Raw genomic sequence first — 22,929 nt, forward strand, 5'->3', positions numbered from 1 at the left:
AAGGTTGATTTTTTTTTTTTTTTTTTTTTTTTTTTTTTTTTTTTAATCTAATGACATTTTTTTTAATATTTATGTAATTATATTGTAATATATATACATATAGTATTATATATATATATTAGTAATATGCTAATACTATTAGTCTATTAGTAATAATACTATAACTAATAAATATATGTAATAATAACTATACTATAACTAATAACTATATGTAATAATAGTAATAATGATAACTATATATTTATATAATATGCTAATATTTAATGACATTTTTTTTAATATTTATGTAATTATATTGTAATATATTTAATATATATATACATATAGTATACTATTATATATATTAGTAATATGCTAATACTATTATATAAATAATATATATAAATAATATATTTTTTTTTTTTTTCTATTCGGTCCGGTCCGGTCCGGTCCGGGGTGAAAAACTCCCGGACCGGGACCGGACCGAATCTTTTCGGTCCCTTAAAAATGGGACCGGACCGGACCGGACCCAATTCGGTCCGGTCCGGTCCGGTCCAAACAGTGCCGGTCCGGTCGGTTTTGCCGGTCCGGACCGGCCGATGCTCACCCCTACACATAAGCACACACTAAACATAATATCTGGTCTACTGGCTGTTAAATATAATAAGCTACCAATCATACCTCGATATATTTTCGAGTCAACTGGTTTACCGGATTCATCTTTATCAACTTTAGTTGATGGGCTCATTGGTGTTCCAATTTCATTAGCATTTTCCATCCCAAACTTCTTCAGTAATTCCTTAATATATTTTGATTGATTGATGAATGTCCCACTTTTAACTTGCTTAATTTGCAATCCGAGAAAGAATGTAAATTCTCCCATCATGCTTATCTCAAATTCTTCCTGCATAGTCTTAGCAAAAACTTGACACATATTTTCATTAGTAGCACCGAATATTATATCATCAACATAAATCTGAATCAAAAGAATATCATCATTTTCATATTTAATGAAAAGAGTTGTGTCGATTTTTCCTCTTAAAAAACCTTTTTCAATCAAGAAACCACTAATTCTTTCGTACCAAGCTCTAGGAGCTTGTTTAAGTCCATATAGTGCTTTTGTGAGTTTGAAAACATGATTTGGGGAAATATGATTTTCAAAACCTGGAGGTTGCTCAACATATACCTCTTCATTTATAAAACCATTTAAGAAAGCACTTTTAACATCCATTTGAAAAAGTTTGAAATCTTTATAACAAGCATATGCAAGTAGCATTCGAATAGCTTCTAATCTTGCGACAGGTGCATATGTCTCATCATAATCGATTCCTTCTTCTTGATTAAAACCTTGGGCTACAAGTCGAGCCTTATTTCTAGTAATGACTCCGGACTCATCTTTCTTGTTTCTAAAAACCCATTTTGTTCTAATAATAGTATGATTTTTGGGTCTAGGAACAAGTGTCCAAACATCATTTCTTTCAAATTGATTCAACTCTTCTTGCATAGCTAGAATCCAAGATTCATCAAGAAGTGCGTCATCAATATTTTTGGGTTCAATTTGAGATAGAAAAGCAGTATGATTGCAAATATTTCTAAGAGATGATCGAGTACTTACACCTTGTGAAGGTTCTCCCAAAATTTGTTCCACTGGATGATCTTTCACAAATTTTCACTGTTTGGTTGCATCTTGTATTAAATTTTGATGATCTTTCCTTATGGCTCCATGTTGAACTTCCTCTATTGTTTTCTCTTTGTTGAGATTGAGACTTTCCGTATTATTTATACCTCCTGTTTCTTCATCAATAGATTTCTTGGAGAGTGAAGAATCTAAAATCATCAAATACTACATGCATAGATTCTTTTACAGTCAAAGTCTTTTTATTGAATACTCTATAAGCTTTACTATTAGTAGAATACCTGAGAAAGATACATTCATCAGATTTTGCATCAAATTTGCCTAAATTATCTCTGTCATTCAAAATAAAACATTTGCATCCAAATACATGAAAGAAACCAATGTTGGGCTTTTTCTCATTCCAAAGCTCATAGGGGGTTTTATCTAATTTTGACCTTAGCATAACTCTATTTATAACATAACATGCAGTACTTACCGCTTCGGCCCAAAAATAACTAGGCAAGTTATTCTCATTGAGCATTGTTCTTGCCATCTCTTGAAGAGATCTATTTTTCCTCTCTACTACCCCATTTTGTTGAGGAGTTCGAGGAACAGAAAAATTATGCACAAAACCGCTTTCATCACAAAATGTTTCAATATTTTTATTAACAAACTCTTTTCCCCTATCACTTCGAATACTTGAAATAGTATAACTCTTTTCATTTTGAATTTTCTTGCATAACTTGGTAAAGGCATTATGTGCCTCATCTTTATGAGCAAGAAATATGACCCAAGTATATCTAGAGAAATCATCAATAATAACAAATGCATAATATTTTCCTCTTAGACTTGCAACTCTATTTGGTCCAAAAAGATCAATGTGTATCAGTTGCAATGGTCTAGTAGTGGAAATATGTTTCTTAGTTTTAAAAGAAGTTTTTGTTTGTTTACCAAATTGGCATGTATCACAAATTTTGTCTTTAAGAAAATATGTTTTTGGTAAACCTCTCACAAGATCATTTTTTGAAAGTTTGGAAATAAGTTTCATGTTGGCATGACCTAGTCTTCTATGCCATAACTAACTAGTTTCATTTTGAGCTGAAAAACAAATTGCATATTGTGGGGTAATTTCTTCAAAATCGATTGTATAAATATTGTTACTTCTAAAAACAATAAAACAAATATTACAATCATGATCATTCAAAATAATGCATTTATCCATTTTGAAAGTAACTGTAAATCTTTTATCACATAATTGACTTATGCTCAAAAGATTATGTTTTAGACTTTCAACAAGTAGAATATCTTCAATTATGAGAGAAGATTCATTACCAATTTTACATATTCCCACGATCTTCCCTTTCGAGTTGTCTCCAAATGTCACGTGTCCTTCTTCTTTAGATCTAAGATCAAAGAACTTAGTCTTATCTCCCGTCATGTGTCTTGAACATCCACTATCTAAAAATCATTTGTTTTTGCTTGTGGAAGACTTCATGCATACCTATAAAAACAATTAAAATGATTTTTCTTGGTACCCAAGTTCTTTGGATCCTTTATTTATTAGTATTAGAAGAAACAAGATTTTTAGGTACCCATATGACCCTAATAGTCATTGTATGATTTCTTCTAATAGGACAAGTATGATAATTATGACCATTTCTATTACAAAAATTACAAATAGCATGTGACATATATGAAAAACTTGAATGATTATAATAATATCCCTTTTTGACAAAATTATTTTTATAAAAAGAATTTTGAATATTAGTCTTTGATGTAGAATGATTATCAAAGAAATTTTTATAAGGTTTGTATTTTTGTTTTGGCATATATCCTAAACCTGCATTGTCCAAAACACATCTTTGACTACCAAGAAGTTTTTCAAAATTTCTTTTTCCATTCTTAAAGTTTTCAACAATATTTTCTAAATCGGTTTTCTTCTTATTCAATTCAAGATTTTCATCTTTCAAAATGATACTTTCTTTTCTTAAAATTTCAATTTCATTTGTTAAAGAAAATTTTTTCTTTTTCAAAGCAGTATATTTGATACCCAATTTTTCAAATTCCTCATAAACCTCTTCTAAAATATTTTGCAATTCTTCATATGAAAGATTTTCAATATTATCAAGATTTGTTACCTCAATGTCATCTTTAGCCATAAGACAAAGATTTGCTGATTCTTCATTGCTTGCTTCACTATCTGAGCTACTTGAATCATCATCCCATGTAGTTTTCATTGCTTTCTTGCCCTTGTTTCGATCTTTCTTTAGCAGAGGACAATCTGACTTGATATGACCAGGTTTATTGCATTTATAACAAATTAAAATATCATTTTTACCTGAATCTTTCTTGGAAAACTTTTTGAAGAATTTCCTCGGAGCAGTTCTATTTTTCTTCAAGAACCTCTGAATTCTTCTTGTTATCATCGCAACTTCTTCATCTTTATCGTCATTTTCCTCATCTTCATCACTTTCACTTTCATGAGGAACAGCTTTAAGTGCTAAACTCTTATTTGGCTTTCTTTCTTCTTCTCCTCTTTTCAATGTGTACTCATGGGTGATAAGTGACATGATGAGTTCATTGACTTCGAGCTTCTTGAGGTCTCTAGCTTCAAGAATCGCTGTAACTTTTGATTCCTAACGTTTTGGTAAAGAGTTGAGAATTTTTCTTACTATCTCCACCTTGGAATAAACTTTGTCAAGAGCTGTCAAGCTGTTTATGATGTTAGTAAAACGAGTGTGCATACTAGAAATAGATTCATCATCATTCATCTTAAACATTTCATATTCATGAGTAAGAATATAAATTTTTTATTCCTTGACTTGCGAAGTTCCTTCATAAGTTACTTCCAAGTTATCCCAAATTTCCTTTACCGTAGCGCAATTCATTATTCTATTAAATTCATTTCCATCAAGAGCATTATATAATAAATTCATAGCAGTTAAATTTAAAATATAAAGTCTATCGTCTTCACGATCAAACTCTTCTTCTTCCTTTTTGACCTTTACTTCATCAACCACTTTTGTTGGAATATAAGGTCCATTTACAATACATTTCCAGATTTCTCTACCTTGAGCTTGAAGAAATATTCTCATTCTAACTTTCCAGAATGAGTAATTATCTCCACAAAAGAGTGGAGGCCGACTGCTAGATTGACCTTCACCAAATGAAACTGCAATGTTAGCCATAAGATCTTAATTCAAAAGATAGTTAATCTTATAATAGATCTCTTAGCTCTGATACCAATTGTTACCGATCATAGGCCGCACCTATGTCACCTAACAATTGTACCTACCAGACTAGCCGGCCACCGTCTCTACCGGTGCACCGTCACCCATGGTCGGAGAGTCTTGCTTCGGTGACACAGTCACAAGCGAGAGTTCCCATGAGTGATCTGCCTGTATGAACAGTACAGGTCAACTAGCTCTGATACCAATTGTTACTGATCATAGGCCGCACCTATGTCACCTAACAATTGTACCTACCAGACTAGCTTCCATCGTCTCTACCGGTGCACCGTCACCCATGGTCGGAGAGTCTTGCTTCGGTGACACAGTCACAAGCGAGAGTTCTTATGAGTGATCTGCCTGTATGAACAGTACATGTCAACTAACTCTGATACCAATTGTTGCCCAGATAACTAACACAAGAGGGGGGGGTGAATTGAGTTGTATTAAAAAAATAACAATTATAAATCAAATATATAATATAAAATATAAACAAAATATGAAATAACAATAAATATAAAGAGTAAGGGTAAGAGAGAAGCAAACTCAGTATGTTAACGAGGTTCGGCCCCACTGCCTACGTCCTCGTCTCAAGCTACCCCTTGAGGATTTCCAAATTCACTATTCAACCTCCTTCAGGTGGAGATAGAAACTTATTACACCTTTGAACAACACCGCTACAAAGGATCCGTGTAGAACACCCTCTACACTTGCAATCACCTTACACGTGGTGATTCAACTATTCCCCGTGTAGAATACTTTCTACACGCACAAGGGTTATACACAACCTTTTTCTGATACAAAAACTGATAGTGGGTAGATTATCAGAAAACACTCCTCAATGAGTGAAATAAGAACAATACAGCGCAAACTATATCTCTCAAAATGAACAAGGATTAAGGCTCAATGCTTAGAGAAGAAAGAATGAAAGTTTTGAAGGAATGTTGTATGCTCTTGGTGTTGTGAATGTGAATCTCTCAAATGATCTATTTATAGGCATATGAGACTTCATATTCAAATTTAAAAAGATTCACATGTTAAAGACAACATCATTCACTTTTTCAAAAAATTCAAATAAAAGGTTCTTCTTTTTCAATTGTTAAAGACAACATCATTCACTTTTTAAAAAAAAATCAAACCTAATATTTTACTTTTGACATATAACAAAATGAGCACACTTTACTTTTCAAATTTTTCAAACAAAATCTTTTACTTTTTGTATATGACAAAATGAGCACACTTTACTTTTCAAATTTTTCAAACAAAATCATCTACCTTTTGTATAAGTATAAAAAAGCATCAATCACTTTTGAAAATATTCAAATAAAACATGCACATGTGAAAGATGACAATCAATCATCTTTAATATTTTCAAAGTTCAACCCTTTAGTCAAGGCATGCACATGTAAAAGATGACAATCAATCATCTTTCAAAATTTTCAAATTTAATTTTCAAAAATATTTATGCACATGTGGAAAATATATTTTAATGCTTTATGATAAAATATTAATTTTGAGCATTAATCTTAATTTCAAATTTTAAGAGATTTACAACATTACTCTATGACTTTAATGTGAACTTGTTTCCTTCTTGCTCATGCTTGGTTCTTTGATGTGCTTGACTCTATTGTGTGGACAACTTGGGCTTGAAACTCTTTTATTCTTTGAATTAATTTGTTATTATCAAAATCCATGTGTAGATTTATAATCATATAAAATTTGAAATCTTGGGTTCAACACAAAAAATGAGTCTTGAGGGTGCTGACTTTCATGGTATATGGTAAGCATTAGTTGACAAGCTTGATAAAGAGGAATTACAAGAAGCTACAATGATTCTTAGACAGATTTGGTTTCGAAGAAATAGTTTTGTGCAATGTTCAAACATCTCTCTTTTCTTGTCAATTAGGTTAGAAATGAAGTTGACTTATTTAATAGAGTGCAAGCTTCTTATAATAAAACAGCTACAAGAAGCTCAAATGTCTCTCAACAGTATATATGGTTGAAACCCCCAGTGGGGTATTATAAACTCAATTGGGATGTGGTTGTACAAGTTGAGATGGGGCTAATTGGTATTGGGCTATCATTAGAGATCGTGCAGACAAAGTAATTAGGACGTTAAGAGCTAGAAGAGTACTAAGTTTATGTCCTTTCAGTGGAGAGGCATACGCTTTGATGTTGGGATTCAAATTTTGCAAGGATATATGAATTTACTGTATTAAGATAGAAGGGGATGCCTGTAAGGTGGTAAACATTTTAAAAAATCCAAATTCTGACCAGAGTTATGGGGTTTTATTGATTACAGATACCAGACATTTGCTTAATTCGTTTGTTGACTAGTCTATTTCTCATACAAAAAGGAAATTTAATCAAACTGAACATGACTTGGCAAAGGAACTCTCTTATGCACTGAGCATCTGTATGAATTAGAAGTTCTTCCTGAATGTATCTTTCAACTGGTTTGTAAGGAAATGTGTAATACTTTTATGAACGAGATCAGATTCTTGTTAAAAAGAGGAAGCCAAACCCATAGAACTTAAGCAGCACCCTTTATCAATTAATTAAAAAACGCTGCCAAAACTTAAAAACTGAAAAATTGAGGGGTCAATTTACCAAATTTTAAAACCATCGAGGTCTTTTCAAAATAAAACAAACGTCAAAACCCTCACTTCGCAGTTGCTCAAAAAGCACGAAAGCCGAAATTTTTTCACCGAGAAGAGATACACATCCGAACTCCAGAAATGGCGACTGCTCTGGCGAACAGAGCTGCGAGCGATCGAGCTCTAACCCTCTTGAAGCTCCCATTCAGCTTCCTCAGAAGCTTCAGTGCTGCTACGCAATCTCCTTCTGCGCCAAATCCCAATGCTTCTTCCTCGGCCTTGAAGAAACCCAAGAGAAGAAAGAAGAAGAACCTGTTCGAGGTGGCTCAGTTCTTACCTAGCTGGGGACTCGGGTACCACATGGCCAAGACTCACTGGACCGGGGTCTCCTACGAGATCACGAAGATCAATCTATACAAGGTCACTTTCTGTCTCTCTGCCTCGCTGATTTTCCGTTGTTATTATTTTTACGAGAAAATGTGGGGAAATTACTGGAAATTTTCCAAGTTTATTGGAAAAAACCGAAAATCCGGTTATCCAAATTTTACCGTTGAATTTGGCTAAACCATTGTCTTATCTGGAGAGATGTGCATGCCCACAATTTTTCTTTCCTACAGTTTCTCGGCAGCCAAACAACGAGTTGGTTCAATTTTTATGCTTCTTTTGTCCGCCACTCTGTCATAGGTTTAAGGGTATGGGGTTTATGTGGTTGCTGGGTTCTGTTGCAGGATGGTAGGCATGGCAAGGCATGGGGAATCGTTCACAAGGACGGTCAGTGTTTGGTTTCATACTTCTTAAAGATTGAAATTTGTTTTTCTATATTGGTATTAGATTTGCTGACACTGCACCTGCTGCTGTTACTTAATATATCTAGAGATTTTTTCTCTTAATTTAAAGAAAAGAGGTTATTTCATGCTTTATTGCTCAGTATCATTAAGCCGGGTGTTACTTTTTCTGTTTTTCTGTATATTGAATCTGAAAAGAGTTTCAGTTTAGGGAGTGAGCTGTTTATCTTGTTGGAATTATTTGATTGGGTTTAGTATCGCCTTCGCAAATCTTGAATCCCTTGATCCTGGAAACTTTAATATATCTGTAACGCTCTACTCGTCGAAAAAGATTAAAAAAGACTCTCGCTTTTCACCATAACAAATCATTATTTAAGCTCAAGGATTTCTTTGCCCAAGTCTCAGTCGTGCTTATTAATCTTTTCAATGTTGAAATGCTGAAAAAGTGTGACCCAGAAAACTCATAATCTTTGATTAGTTGTTTCTTCCCACTAGTCGTGTCTAAGTGTTTAAATGTCTCTTCGCACTGGCCGTGTCTATGTACTGAAACAATAAAACCGGATTGAAAATAGTTTTGCATTATGGGGATTAGTTATCTCCTATTGCAATCTTCTGTAGAGTACTTGGTTCAAAAAGGCTATTTAGCTTTTGTCTTCTTTGATATGTTAAGATACCTGTTTTGATGATCCTTAGTAACTTATAATTATGGACTTGCAATGGAACATGTAGATTTCATCTTAGATATGTTTACTTTTGGTTGACCAATTATCAGAATATGCATTTCTGTGGGAAATCAGATTGAAATGTATGATTGACTGGAAGGTCATCTAAAAAGGTTACATTTGTTACTTCAGTGTTTATGGTCCAAGAAAGTTTGTTACTGTTTTCGATCTTTGGTCTTTCATCCAAATCTCAGGTCCATAAAAATGTGTATAATAGTAATTCATTTTATGGTATCGAGAGTAAGGATTATAAAATTCGATTCAGATTGTGATTACTTTTTCTAGTTGCAAGAGCGTTGTTATTATGTGTTGGTTAAATGCCTGTTTTCTGTAGTTACTAGTTATTTCACAATATTTGGAGCTTGTTATAAGGGTTAGATTTATTAGTCTATTTCAAGGCAGAAGAATTATCTGTTTTCAAGGCTCGATTTATTTATTTCTGTGCTTGATTGTGTTTTGATCTTTCAAAAAAGTTTATTTGCTAGAGTTTGATGCAGGCTTGCCAGCTGCAGATGCACCAAAGAAAATAAGCGGAGTCCACAAGCGTTGTTGGAGGTATATTCCAAACTTGACAAAAACAGTGGAGATTGCACCCAACTTGACCAAATGTGCTGAAACTGCCCCGAAAGCTGAAGTTCAAGCATCTTGAATCGAATCGACTAATAATAGATACTGGTTGCCTGACCTGTTATACTCTGATGTCCTTTTTCAGCCGTTGGCGCCCCACTATTTTAGAGTTTCACTCCATTGGCACCGTTGTCTTTCGTATGTAGTTTGTTCTTTATTCAGTTTTTTCTGGATGTATTTGATGCTTTTTTGTAGCATCCATGTGCACTGGAAGCAAAAGAAACGGCCTATTGGGAATGCAAATGAAAATATGTCATCACAAGTTTAAAGGTTGAGCATGATGGATTTTGTTCTCATTCAGTTTTTATGTTTTTGGAGTGATGCTTTTAATCCTGCCTCTTCCAAAATGGTATCTGAAGAAATCTGGAGATTCAATGAGTATTTGCTTAGGGCAGGCTTGAGGCAGGGTGTTTCTGTAATTTCCGTCCTCGTTTGGTCCAAACTTTCTTTTCTTTTATGACACTCACCCGCGTCAGCAAGGCATAAGTCCTTAAATTAGTATTTTAATTTGTATGGACCAGCATTTCCCATTGATATCTGCCTTCCAATGGAACTCAGTGAAGTACACCTCTATGATATTTCAACCATTAAAAAGTAATAAATGTAGTGCCAACTGTTCAATTGTATTGAGTGGATATTGAAGCTGAATAAAATCTCATAACTTTGGATATTTATCTCATTTGACCCAGCAAAAAGATTTGATAACAATTATATTAAAATTAAAGAAAAACAGTAGCATCAACAGTGGGGGAGAATCTAACATTGGAGCAATGATTTTATTGAGAAGGTCCATATTTCTTCGCATAATGTCAAGGATAATGATATACGTATAATTTAAAAAGTTTTTTAAATTTTATATAATTAAAAAAATATAAAACAAGTATCATCGATTCATATTCCATTAAAAGCTTAGGGAAAAAGACAAAAGAAAACAAAACTATCTTAGCACTCGGCCCCACAGTTTACCAATTGCCAGATTTCCTTTTCCCCCAACACTGCCCAAAAACTGACAGTCATGGATTTGTAGATAGAAAGACAGTAAAGAGACAGAGACTTTGATATTTGATAGAGCAATATTATATATAATCATTTTTATATATTTTTTATATATTTTATTAATATAATTGATTAGATTAATTTTTTTTAAATATTCAACTAATCATATCATTAAAGTACATAAAAAATACATAAAAATAACTTCACATCGAATTTTTCTATTTGATAAAGTTGAGCAAACAAAAACCACACCACCTGCTGCAGCCTGCAATGGTCCAACCACACCACCTGATCTCAGTCCCTAGCACCTTCTTCCTTCTTTGACTCTCTCTCTCTCTCTCTCTCTCTCTCTCTCTCTCTCTCCTCTGATCTCTAATGGCCTGTACACTTTGAGGGAAATCTCCAACTTTTAAGCTTTTCCATGCCTTATCTCCCAAATCCATGACCTTTCACTCTACACAATGGCAACTGTGGAGGGGCCCCATGTTGACGCCGGCACTGCAAGTCGCTGCCGTTATCATCATTCTGTCACAGGTAGCAGTGGCGTTTCAATCTCCGGCGACTCCGACGACCAGTCGTGGCACTCGCCGGTGGAGATTGAAGGTGTGCTGGACTCTCAGAGGGATTCCTCTGGGTCAGACTGTTTGTTTAAAGACGACTTGGAGAGTGGGGTTCAGGAGTTGAAGAAGCATTTGGGTAAAGCTGAAAGAGATTGTAGGATTTGCCATTTGGGTTTGGAGGATGGTATAGAGGCCAGGGTGCTAGTTGAGTTGGGGTGTGCTTGTAAAGGTGATTTGGGTGCTGCCCACAAGCGATGTGCTGAGACGTGGTTCAAGATCAAGGGAAACACGTGAGTAAAAGCCTCGAAATTTTCTCATATAACTAGCTCATGAAAGTCGTTTGTTCTGTATGCGGTTGTTCATTAATGATGGGTCCTTTTTGGGAAATTCTGAATATCCATTTGTTGGTATCTGCTTTTTGTGAGTAGTGGTGATAAATATGGAATCATGGGATTCTTTTTTTCTATATGTTTTTTACTTGTGGGTATGCTATTGCTGCCTGTATAATTTTCTTCTTTTGTTTCTGTTTGATTGCTGAGAAGAGGGAAGGAAGGATAGGAATGATTGAAACGACCGCGTGGCTCAAGACGAATAAAATCTCTACAAAACAAGCCTATTAGAATAATTTTGGTTAGTGATGGTGATTTTTTTATTATTTGAAATTGACGAAACCATGAAATAGTGTTGGCTCGATTTGTTTCACACTCCTGTCATGCTATAAGTAACCAAACAAAGAGGGGTACGGGGACGCTGATGTCAAAATTTTAGCCTTGAGGTTTAGAAACTTGGATTTTTACAGAAAAACTGGGTTGAAGTCTTATGATCAATAAAACTACAAGTAAATGCATATCTTTACTCTTTTGGGGGAAAGATAGACTATTAAGACTTGTTTGGACACTTAGAATATCTCAAAATATCTATGAATAATAGTGAAATGGTTTGTGAATAGTGAAATGATTTGAGTTAAGATGTTTTATTGGGTTTTGGGAGAGGAGAGAGAAAAAAGTTGAATAAAAATATTATAATGTTAAAAAATTGTTTGAATATAATTTTTTAATATAATTTTTGTCTTGACATTTGAAAAAGTTGTATTGTTTTTTTTTTTTGTTTGGAAGTTTGGAAAAGTTGTAATGATTAGGTGATAATTAGATGAAAAAGTTGAAAATTTGAAATTTAAAAGTGTTTTGCGTTTGAGTAATGTTTGGGAAGGAAATATTTGAGAATATCTTAGAAATGGTTGGCCTAAACTCCATTCTTGCAATCAAGTGGCAGCTATGTGGAAGATGATTCCTTTGTGTATTATGTGGAGCATTTGGTTGGAAAGGAATGGGAGGTGTTTTAATAATAGGGAAAGAACTATAGAAGAACTTTGGAAATTTTTAATGTTTTCCCTGTTTAGTTGGTTTTCAGCAATTGTTTTGAATGGTGGAGCAGTTCATGAGTTTCTGTCCTTGCTGATTTAGTAGTTGAATGTATTTACGTGTTTCTTTTGTGTACTCCTTGTGTACATGGGCTTTGCCTATTACATTCATTGAATAAAATTTTTACTTATGAGAAAAAAATATATATCTGAGAAATAATTAGATGAAAAAGTTGAAAATTTGAAATTGAAAAGTGTTTTGTGCTTGAGTGATGTTTGGGAAGGAAATATTTGAGAATATTTGAGAATACTCCAATACCCAAACAAGGCCGTCTTTCATAGAGAGTGAAAATGCAATTGAAAGATGGTAGCATTGATTGTTTACCACTTCTTGATTCGAATATTTACTATATGGGAATTCTCTAAGTCACGAGCAGAGTCCAATTTGATTTCTCAACTTGTAATCTACAAGGACCATTAATAATATTTTTTTTTTTATAAGTAACTATGCATTAATTAAAAAAGACAAATACAAAAGTGAGCCCCAAGTTCCAACAAACCCCACTCTTACAGCTAATACGGTGCATAGAATTAAAAATGAAAAGGGCAATAGAGCTAAAAGTTTGGTTCGGATCTATATTCCTTTGGTGAATTGAGCAAACTTCCATAAAGGTCAATTTTGATATTATCCTACTGAGTGATTGCCGTGTTGCATCTGAAAGCTGCGATAGGTGATGTAGCACAGGACTTGACTGCTTTAGAGCATCCGACAGAGCTTTCCACACCCTTGTCCTCTGGAAAAAAGTTAGAATGGATGTCCACTTCGGACATATAGAGGGGACTGGAAGTTGCTTCTTGAAGAGGGAAGAAAAATCTTAGGAGTGCCGCTAGATAGGGCTGGGCTGCACATGTGCCGGTGTGGGATGGTGGATCAGTGAGTTGCCAGATCAATGGGATGGCCTGTGGCTGTTGATGTCGGGGTGCTACTGAAAGCCCTTTTTTAGGTCGTGTAAGGGGGAGGTGTAAGCCCCGAAAGCCTTTGGTGCTTTGGTAGGGCAGGCAGCCCTTAAACCTAAAACAAGGTTTGGAACCGTTCCCCATTTTTGCATTTCATTTTCTATTTGGCCCGCCTAAACAAAATGAGAAAAAAGGAGAGGCCTATTGATTCGAAGTCACTAAAAATGGGTTGGTCAATAGCATAGGTCTTTCTTTTCCAGGTCTCCTTTCAAAGGAAATGCCTTTGTATTCCTAATCCGGTGGGGGGCAGGACAGCTTTGTTTGCCCCTGCTTCGCAAATTGCATCCCAGTGCAACGACATTGTTTGTGCGCCCCTTACCGTTCTCGCTCGGTGTTTGCAATGGAAAGTGGAGAGGAAAGGGTGGGAGAGGCAAGTGGAGGAAAAAAAGTCAGCAACCAGCCAAATAATGCTGTTATTCCAAAATCTGGTCGAAGGAGACGAGAGCATGAAAATGAGGTTGGGCATGATGGTCATGTGCATGCGCCAGTGGAAATGGGTGGCTGCTAAGTGGAGGTGGAAGCTGGAGTGGAAGTGGTTCCATTGGTGTTGGGGGTGTTTTGAGTCAATACTGGTCCGAAGTTTTAACTTCTAACACAAAACAGGAAAACAACGAAAAAGGGAAAGAAAATGGTAAAAGAGATAAGGGAAGGGGTGGAAATTAGAGTGGAGGGGGGTTTGGTTTCAAACAGAGGTTCCTCTGAGTAGGCTCTGACAGTTTGGGGGTGGTGGGGGAATGTTAGGTGAAAGGTTTTAAAAGGGGAGGGAAGAGGGATAAAAAATAGAGAGCAGAAGTTCTAGTTGTATTTATTATAATACAGATACAGCTCCCATATTTGGACATTTCCTGTTTACCTTATAAAGAGTCCTTAAAACATCCCACTTGTGGAGCTCATTAAACTGCGTTGTAGCTACCTAACTCACGTTCTGTTGTTTACCACTATCCTTTTACCTCTTTAGTGCCAAGTTAAATGACATAGAAATAGTTTTCCAATATAAAACTTAACATTATGGACAATAGGTTCTTTCAAGTTCAGAACTTGTAAGAGGCTTCTCATGGTCACCTTTCTTTGGGGATTGACTTTAGAAAGTCCAAATGCATTTGACTCTTGTGTATTGATTTCTGCTTCTATGGATGTATTAAACTACTGGTTTTCTTCCAGGTTTGCCATCTATATGTCTTGTAATTGCATAATAGGTTAACACCGGATAATCATCTTCCATGTTGAATAGTCCTTGCTTTAGGTTAATATTATATGGAAATATGTATATAAACATGGGATCATGGTTATTTTGGTTCAAGTGAAGGTTGAGTTTCTTTGTAACAATCAACTAATTTCTTAGTTGGGAATGTTTTTAGTCTACCTCACAGAGTTGGGTCGAACAACTTCTATGACCATCTTGTGATCATAGAAGATTGAGAATGTTAACTGAAATCTCCAAATTAGTTGTGTAACATAAGAACCTAGAATTTAGGTTAAGTCAGTTAGAAATTATTTAGTTATGTTATGATTATATTTATTCTTTTTATTAATTACTTATTTATTAAATTATCTCTATGGTAAGATTTTAAGTAATTAGATTGCTACGACACGTTTTCTAGAAAGATTAGTAACGTCTAGTGCCTCGTATAGGTCACGAGCTACGACGTGAGATTTCTGAAGCAGCGCTAAGAGGTAAATAGTATGATCATATAAATGTACACGTAATGTAAATATTATAATTGGGTATGATAATATGATATGGTTTTGATGGTTATCTATGTTGCGCTAAGAGCCAAGTCAAGGTTAGATTGCTTTCACGAACTTCTATGAATTACGATGATTTACATGAAAGTAAGCCTATATATATGTTATGCTTTTACGGATTGTTGATTGATGGATTGAATGTTACAAAAATCACATGGAAATCATGATATGATCATATAATAATTTAAGATAGGTATTCTATGAATTAAAATAGCCAGATCATGCATGCTTCATTCATGTAGTACTTAGACCATATATGCCATGTATTGTTCATGCAATAACTTAAGTCAAGCATGCCATGTAATAAATAGCCTAATCATGTATGACATGTTCATTAGTTTTCAGATCATGCATGCCATGAAATGTCATAAAATGATTAAATCATGTTAGGCCATGTCATGCTATACTATACCATGTACAAGAATATATCATGTTATGCCATGCCATGTACAAGAATATGCCATGCTAGAAAAGTCTAAGAAGTCCAAGAAAATTATCATGCATCAAGAAAGATAAACATTTTAAGGTAACACGGATCCAAGCGTGTTTACCACAGTTATGCTAAGACGGTACCACGGACTCAAGCGTGGTTACCACAAGTTAAGTGAAACACGGACTCAAGCGTGTTTCACTCCATGTCATGCAAGTTAAGTGAACATGGACCCAAGCATGTTTCACTTCATGTCAAACAAGATGAGTGAAACACGGCCCAAGCGTGTTTCACTCCATGTCAAGCAAGATAAGTGAAACACGGACTCAAGCGTGTTTCACTCCATGTCAAGCAAGATAAGTGAAACACGGACCCAAGCGTGTTTCACTCCACGTCAAGCAGGATAAGTGAAATACGGACTCAAGCGTATTTCACTTCATGTTATGCAAGTTAAGTGAAACACGGACTCAAGCGTGTTTCACTACATGACAAGTTATGTGGTGCCATGGACTCAAGCGTGGTTCACCATGAAATAAGTACAATTCAAGATAAACAAGTTACTCATGCATTCACGCTTCATGTTTGCCATGATTATGAGTGTTTCCACCCATGTTAATCCATGAATGTTATATGAAAGTTATGATAAGGCTTTAAAAACCAAATTTATGCTAAGCTAGATAGTATTTTACGGTATGATGTATTATTTACTGAGTATTCGACTCATTTTTGTTGTTTGTCTTTTTGTTTTCTTCTATGTTGATTGTCACAGATGGTGATTATGATGATGCAGAGCTGGATGGCCAGGAGTAGATTTAGTATAAGGACTTAGAGATGAATAAGTGTCATTTACACAAGGATTAAGTTTCTTTTATGTCATTTCAATAATTAGTCTTGTTTAAGATTAGCTCATGTTTTGCTTTATTCAGTTTCAAGTTTCAAGACTATTTATATCCTTTCAGTTAAGTTTCTTTCAATAAATAAGGTATTTCAGAGTAATGAGTCTTTTTACCGGGCATTTTATTATGTTTGTTAGTAACGTCTCTATCCTACGGGAACGGGGTGTTACAAGTTGAGACTTCTAATTTGGAGACAATCACACTCTATTTAGGAGGTTTTGCCAATAAACAAATGATAAGCAGGGTTCATCCATCCACTCTCTCCTTTGTCGATGAAAAAGTAAAGTTATACAGATAAAAACAAGTCTTGGGGGTGTCCTCTCATGGAATTCCTGCAACTATTTGATTTGTGTTTGCTTTCATTTTCTGTTGCCTTTTTTTGTCTGTACCAAGTACCGAGATAAGAACTCCCGTTCACAATCCTGGTGGTTACACCAACTTCAATTTCTTTTTATATCAATTATATAAGAATGAACCAAGATGTACTCCTACAAGTAAAGGCGGTTCGAATAGATATTGTTTGTGTTTTGATAGGTGAGGAATCGATTGACAAGTTGTTTTTTAAATGAAATAAATGCAATCCATCAAGTATGGACAGAAGATAACTAACTTTGAGAAAAGAGAAGAAGAAGAAATATTGGCAATTGGCGTGCAGACACTATGCTTGCTCATCGTTAATCAAATACATATGTATGCATATTTCCAGGCTGTGTTTCCATGTTGTGCAATATGCCAGTGCAGGTGTTTTAAATTGCTAATAGGAAAGTGGAGATGATTGTGAGTGTTCAAAGTTTGTATGATTTGCATGGCACGACTGCAAATCTATTGACCAGAGTGCAGTTGATTGAGGTGTTAGCTAATAGTTTTATATGACATAAATTAGCAATTGTGATGGAGTGTGTAAAGCAATTGATGAGCATGCTCTGCTGTATTGTTTTTTCTTATAGGTAAACAAAAATTTTATTGATAAATAGAAGTAGGCCTAGCCCAAGTACACGGGATGTTGGGATGTGGACAAGAGAACTGTATTATTTCCGAAACTGGATGGTTTCCATTATGTAATGATAATTGTAAGGACGCAAATATTGCTGTCATGACTTAATAAAACACCCCTTTGAATCCCTCTGACTGTGTTGTAATTTTTGTAAATGGTATCATATTTTATAACAAATATAACTTGAATTCATACATGCATGCATGCATACATACATACATACATACATACATATTCCTAGAACAAACATAACTTAAATGCAGTCCAAGTTTCCTATTCTTGTTTGAAGATGGTGAAAATTCCATTTTTACCCCTCAACCTACCACTCATACGCAATATGGCCACTGTACTACCAAAGTTGTCACTTCATTCTGCTCATTAAAAACTTTGTCACTTTATCCCTCAAACTACTACAACTTTTGAATCCACCCACCCCTTTTCCTTAAATGCCATGTCCACTACCTCTCGTCCATCTTAATGGTTAGATCTGGACAAAGGGGTAAATTGCAACTTTGGTCGTTCAGTGGTCATATTGCAAAGGATTTGTACTTAGTGTAGTTTCCCTCAAGACAGCATCCTTATCTTTTGAAATATTTTCAAGAGATTAGTTCATAAATGCTTTGGTAAGTTGAATTGAATGTACATAATAGAGCAGTAATCCAGAGCTTGATGCTGTCCTTTAGATTTGAAACTTGCTTCGTACCTCATTTTTTTCGTTTTTTCTTTATATGCCTTACAAAACTCAGTAACTATTAGTTTTGATTCATTTTCAGATAATTTATGCCACTAATAAACATATCTATATTTTCAGGACCTGTGAGATCTGTGGTGCCACTGCACTCAATGTTGCCAGTATGCAAAGAAATGAGACAAATAATGCTACTGTTTCAGCCTCAGCATTAGCAGCACCAGTGATGCTAGTGGAGAACCGAAACAATTGGCGTGGCCGCCGCATAATGAATTTTCTATTGGCCTGCATGGTCCTTGGCTTTGTTATTTCTTGGCTTTTTCACTTTAAAATACTAACATGAGTTCAGTTCTGATCTCTGGATATATATATACATATATATATATATACACACTTCACCTCCACTTATGCCCCCTTGCCCCAAGTATTTAGAATTGCTATGGAACGTGTATGTGATGTATAATTACAAAAGTTTCTGTGTGCCATTCAATTACACGTCTTGTAATTTTTGCAAATGAAACAGCAATCCTGTTGTATTTATTTGTCTCTTTTCCTAATATTGAGAATGTATACATGAAAGACAACCATTTAGCAGTCCAGAAGATTCTTCCCTGTGCTCAGTATTGCACTTTCCAGAGAATGCTCCAGCACAGGCAAAACATCAAGGGAAAGAGATCAGATAAATTCTCTCTTCGTTCTAAAGTTTATCATCTTTAGTCCCATCGAAGTGATGTATCATATTTTAAATAGCTTTCTACTTGGATAGTTGACTTAGAAAAATCACTTAAAATGCACCACACATCTGTCGGTAATATCGAGAATGATAGAATTCAAGATGCAGATCAGTATTATTCCAACAGACAAACAGTATCAATTTTTTTGAGGGGGCAATGGATGCTTAAATATCAAACGGGACAACACATCTGTCGTTCCTTTCTTACCTCGCACCAGTGGATGTTTTTTATTTTAATGGAAAAATGGCTTCATTCATTCATCATATAAAAGTTATAATTATAACTGGATATACTGAGAAATTTCTAGAACGCAAGTCAATTGTTGTGTTTACATAAAATTTCTTTGTGAGTGGTATAATCTTAACTACTATTGTAGCTCTCTACAAACAAATTGTTTAAGAGACAACACTTTGCTTAAAATAAAGATTCATACCTCATCCTCCGAAGGAGAAGAGGACTTTAGGCTGCGTTTGGGTATTAAGGGTACCTCAGGTACTCTCAACACTTCTTACTATTATTCATTATTTTATTATTACTTTTCATCTACTTTTATTACTATTAATTACTTTTTACATATTTTTTATTACTATTAATTATTTTATTATTACTTAATTTCTATGGACAAAACATCCAAGAAACGATCTTTTTTTATTATTTAACTAAACAAAAGGAAATAGTAATGAAAATAGAAAGATAGATGTGAAAGGGACAAAGTTCCCACTCTAAGCAATTTAGGTCTATCGGCCAAATTGTCATAAACAACAGAACAAGATGTAAACTTCGGGGTTTCAAAATCTAAATCCTTGATTTAATCTAGTCTGTTCAACTACAATGACGATCAAAAGTAAAATTAAGGAGGCTGCAAATCAAAAGGTTTGATTTTTTTTCATATCCCTATCCAACACTTCCATTACTATCAGTAACCATATAGTCTATAGATATATCCTCGGATTTTCTCACATTGTAATCAGAAACAGGCTTGTCAAAAGTGCTTCTCTCATGCTGGCACATCATCATCAGATCCTGGCTTGCATCTTTCAAGGATAATACTTTGGGCCACAGAGGATCCTCACCGATTTTATTTTATTTTATTTTATTTTATTTTTTTTTAACTTAATAGTTAATGAAGTGTTTTTAATGATTTTGTGTATTTTATATATTTTTTTAAAATGTTTAAAGGGTTTAAAAAAATATTTTTAAAAAAAGGGAGAAAAAAAAACACATTTTGCCCGCTCGGTGAGGATCCTCCATAGCCATAGCAGGATCCATCTTTCAATACCTCACCCGCTGGAACACCTGGAAAACTCCATAACAAGAACCGAAAATCATCAAATTCACATAAGCTACATAGCTCTTGTCGTGTGAGAAACAATAAATATTTAGCTCTCGTCATTTTCTGCAGTGTGTAATTGAAGTACTAGTGAGAAAACATGTGAACACTCTATACAACTTTGATCCCAACTACTTGGGGTTGCATAGATTTATGTTGATACGTTGAATACTATGGCTTAAGTGCATGCTTGGGCCACATCATAGATTCAAATCCACAAGTGATTGGGAAATATTATCCTTTGTGGAACATGACCAACTAATAAAACAGATTTATGTAATAGTTAAAAAAATAAAAAATCATTAGCAAGATATATTATTGAGGAGGGAACAAGTTCCCGCTCCTGGGTTACGTGGGGTTCGCCCCACTTAGGGCCCAGTCAACCCAATAAAATAGCCCAACAAGAATGGAAGGGAAAAAGGAGGCTGAGTTTAGCCCAAGAGAGGGCCCGCCGAGCAAGAATGAGAGTCACACCTCCAGCATGACCAATAGCCTGCACGGTCAGACAATGGACATGCCACATTAAATGCACAAGAGATCCTTCACGCAAGGACTAGCATGTCGCATTAAATGAGTACCACTACCCCCACCATCGGGGTAGTAGGAACACCATCCCCGCCACCTGCCAACATGGATGTGCAGGAATGCGAAGAGATAAATTGTGTGCAACACGGCAGGGTGACGACATGCATGTCAGAAAGGACTCTGCGACTAGAACGACGCATGGTATGACTCAACACAATCCACTAGTTGCCATGGGGACCAACTCCGCCTACTATAAATAAGAGCCAAAAATGCAAGTAGCAAGATCTATCTCTCTCTCTCTCTCTCTCTCTCTCTCTCTCTCTGTGATTCCATATTACACTCCCACTGTGAACAAAAATTCTAGCTTGGGCATTGGAGGTATCCCATACCCATCGAGCCCCTCTCATCAAACCTTGTAGAGACAAAGCAGCGGAGAGGCCTTGTTGCCCAGGGTATGAAACATGGTATCAATAATTATCATACAAAACACTATATTAGGGATAGGCTAAGGCATAAGGAATCATTTTGCCAAACGAACAATATTGTTCTTCATCTAAAATTCTATAATCTATTATCACACTTGACACATTTTAAGTGGCTTCCAAATGGCACCATAGATGTTATTAAGGATGATGAAACTTCGAATAAAAAATAATAACTTTCCTGGATAAAACTCATCAACATACCCCAAAATGTTGTAAAGAGAATTCTCATATCTTACTTGTTGTTTGCACTCTAATATTAACTCGATTTTTTGAAGGATGAGGGATGCTATACACGCTGAACGAAACCCTTGGACTACACAATGACATTATGGATTGCTTTGATAAAAAATATTGATTGCAACAAATAATCCATAAGTAGAAGTAGGGCTAAGCATCAGAATTGATTTTTTTTCCCAGTCCAGTCCAGAACCCAGAAATCCGGATGAATCCAGCCTGTGATCTGCTCAAATTGGACTTGGGCATGTAATATATTCCCGAATCCAGTTACGAATATTGGGAATTGACCTGGTTATTCATAATTGATATTTTTTTAAATTAAAAAAAAAACCTATTTAATGTTACAAAACAACGTCGTTTTGTTTATGGAAAACAACGTTGTTTTGAGCCCCTACCATTTATTTCCCAAGTTCCCCTGGTCTACATGCACACACACATTTCATTTTAGTCTCTCTCTCTCTCGATAGCCACTTGCCCCATCTCTCTATCTCTCAACTTTGAAACCCTAGATTCGTGCCATCCCTTTGTTCCATCACCATCATTTGCCCCATCTCTCTCTCTCTCTCTCTCTCTCTCTCTCTCTCTCTCTCTCTCTCTCTCTCTCTCTCTCTCTCTCTCGGTTTGTATAGAGATTTTTGTGTTTATCTTTAAAACTAGATGTACTTTGGCTAGATATGAGGAAGTGGGTTTCTTTATTTTGACTAGATCTGAGTTTACTGATTATCATCCATGGCCAACCATTTTGGATTTCTTTATTTTGGGTAGATCCGTATTTCTATTGCATCATTTGTGGAGTTGTCATGATTCTTGTGACGCCCCCAAATCCCCACGCCCGAACACGGGGATATCGAGACGTCCGGATGGTGACAACCCAGGTCACCATCCCATCGACGGGTGCCAAGTGTGTGCAAAGGCGACAAATGTGCACGAAAGAACACGCAGCGGATAACAAAAGTCATAACTAAGTACCAGAATTTTCTTAACGTAATACAAGCTGTTTAAAACGTACGTAGATAAAATATTACAAAAACACAAATACAGTTTTAAGCAAATATAAAACATAGCATCAGCAACCCGGCGGAGCCGCATCCTCGGGCTCAGCCTCCTCCTCTTCGTCCTCTAACTCTGCACCAAAAGCTACGGAACCAAAAATGGTACCGCAGGTAAGTAAAACCCAACACTACCAGATAAAAACAAATAGAACTCAAACAATATGTATGAAGCATGCCCAATGCACAAAACGCAAAGACACAGTTTTCCACACACGCCAAAAACCCATTTGGCCCAAAAACACATCCTTTCCGGAAAACACGCCAAAGTCACATTTTATCCGTATGCACCATGACCTCCCCTAGGGGTCATCCGCACACCCTGGCTCC

At 35.4% G+C, this 22,929-nt stretch overlaps 2 protein-coding genes across 5 annotated transcripts; both read left to right on the top strand.

The window, feature by feature from the left end:
- Positions 1–7,492: 7,492 nt before the first annotated feature.
- Positions 7,493–9,830, top strand: LOC122294401. The gene is made up of 3 exons (XM_043103109.1): positions 7,493–7,838; positions 8,147–8,189; positions 9,423–9,830. Exons 1-3 carry the CDS (start codon positions 7,560–7,562, stop codon positions 9,572–9,574), a joined length of 474 nt encoding a protein of 157 aa, XP_042959043.1. The 5' UTR covers positions 7,493–7,559; the 3' UTR covers positions 9,575–9,830.
- Positions 9,831–10,765: 935 nt separating this feature from the next.
- On the top strand, positions 10,766–18,836 carry LOC122294400. Of its 4 annotated transcripts, none has more exons than XM_043103106.1 (3): positions 10,766–11,398; positions 15,118–15,159; positions 18,363–18,399. In XM_043103106.1, the coding sequence occupies exons 1-2, from the start codon at positions 11,010–11,012 to the stop codon at positions 15,134–15,136; spliced, it is 408 nt and encodes a 135-aa protein (XP_042959040.1). In that variant the 5' UTR covers positions 10,766–11,009; the 3' UTR covers positions 15,137–15,159; positions 18,363–18,399. The 4 variants fall into 4 exon arrangements, with proteins under 4 accessions (XP_042959040.1, XP_042959041.1, XP_042959042.1 ...); XM_043103107.1 differs by lacking the exon at positions 18,363–18,399 and adding an exon at positions 16,431–16,449; XM_043103108.1 differs by lacking the exons at positions 15,118–15,159; positions 18,363–18,399 and adding an exon at positions 16,431–16,491.
- Positions 18,837–22,929: the final 4,093 nt, after the last annotated feature.

This window comes from Carya illinoinensis, chromosome 14 (assembly GCF_018687715.1).
Source record: "Carya illinoinensis cultivar Pawnee chromosome 14, C.illinoinensisPawnee_v1, whole genome shotgun sequence".
Lineage (NCBI taxonomy): Eukaryota > Viridiplantae > Streptophyta > Magnoliopsida > Fagales > Juglandaceae > Carya > Carya illinoinensis.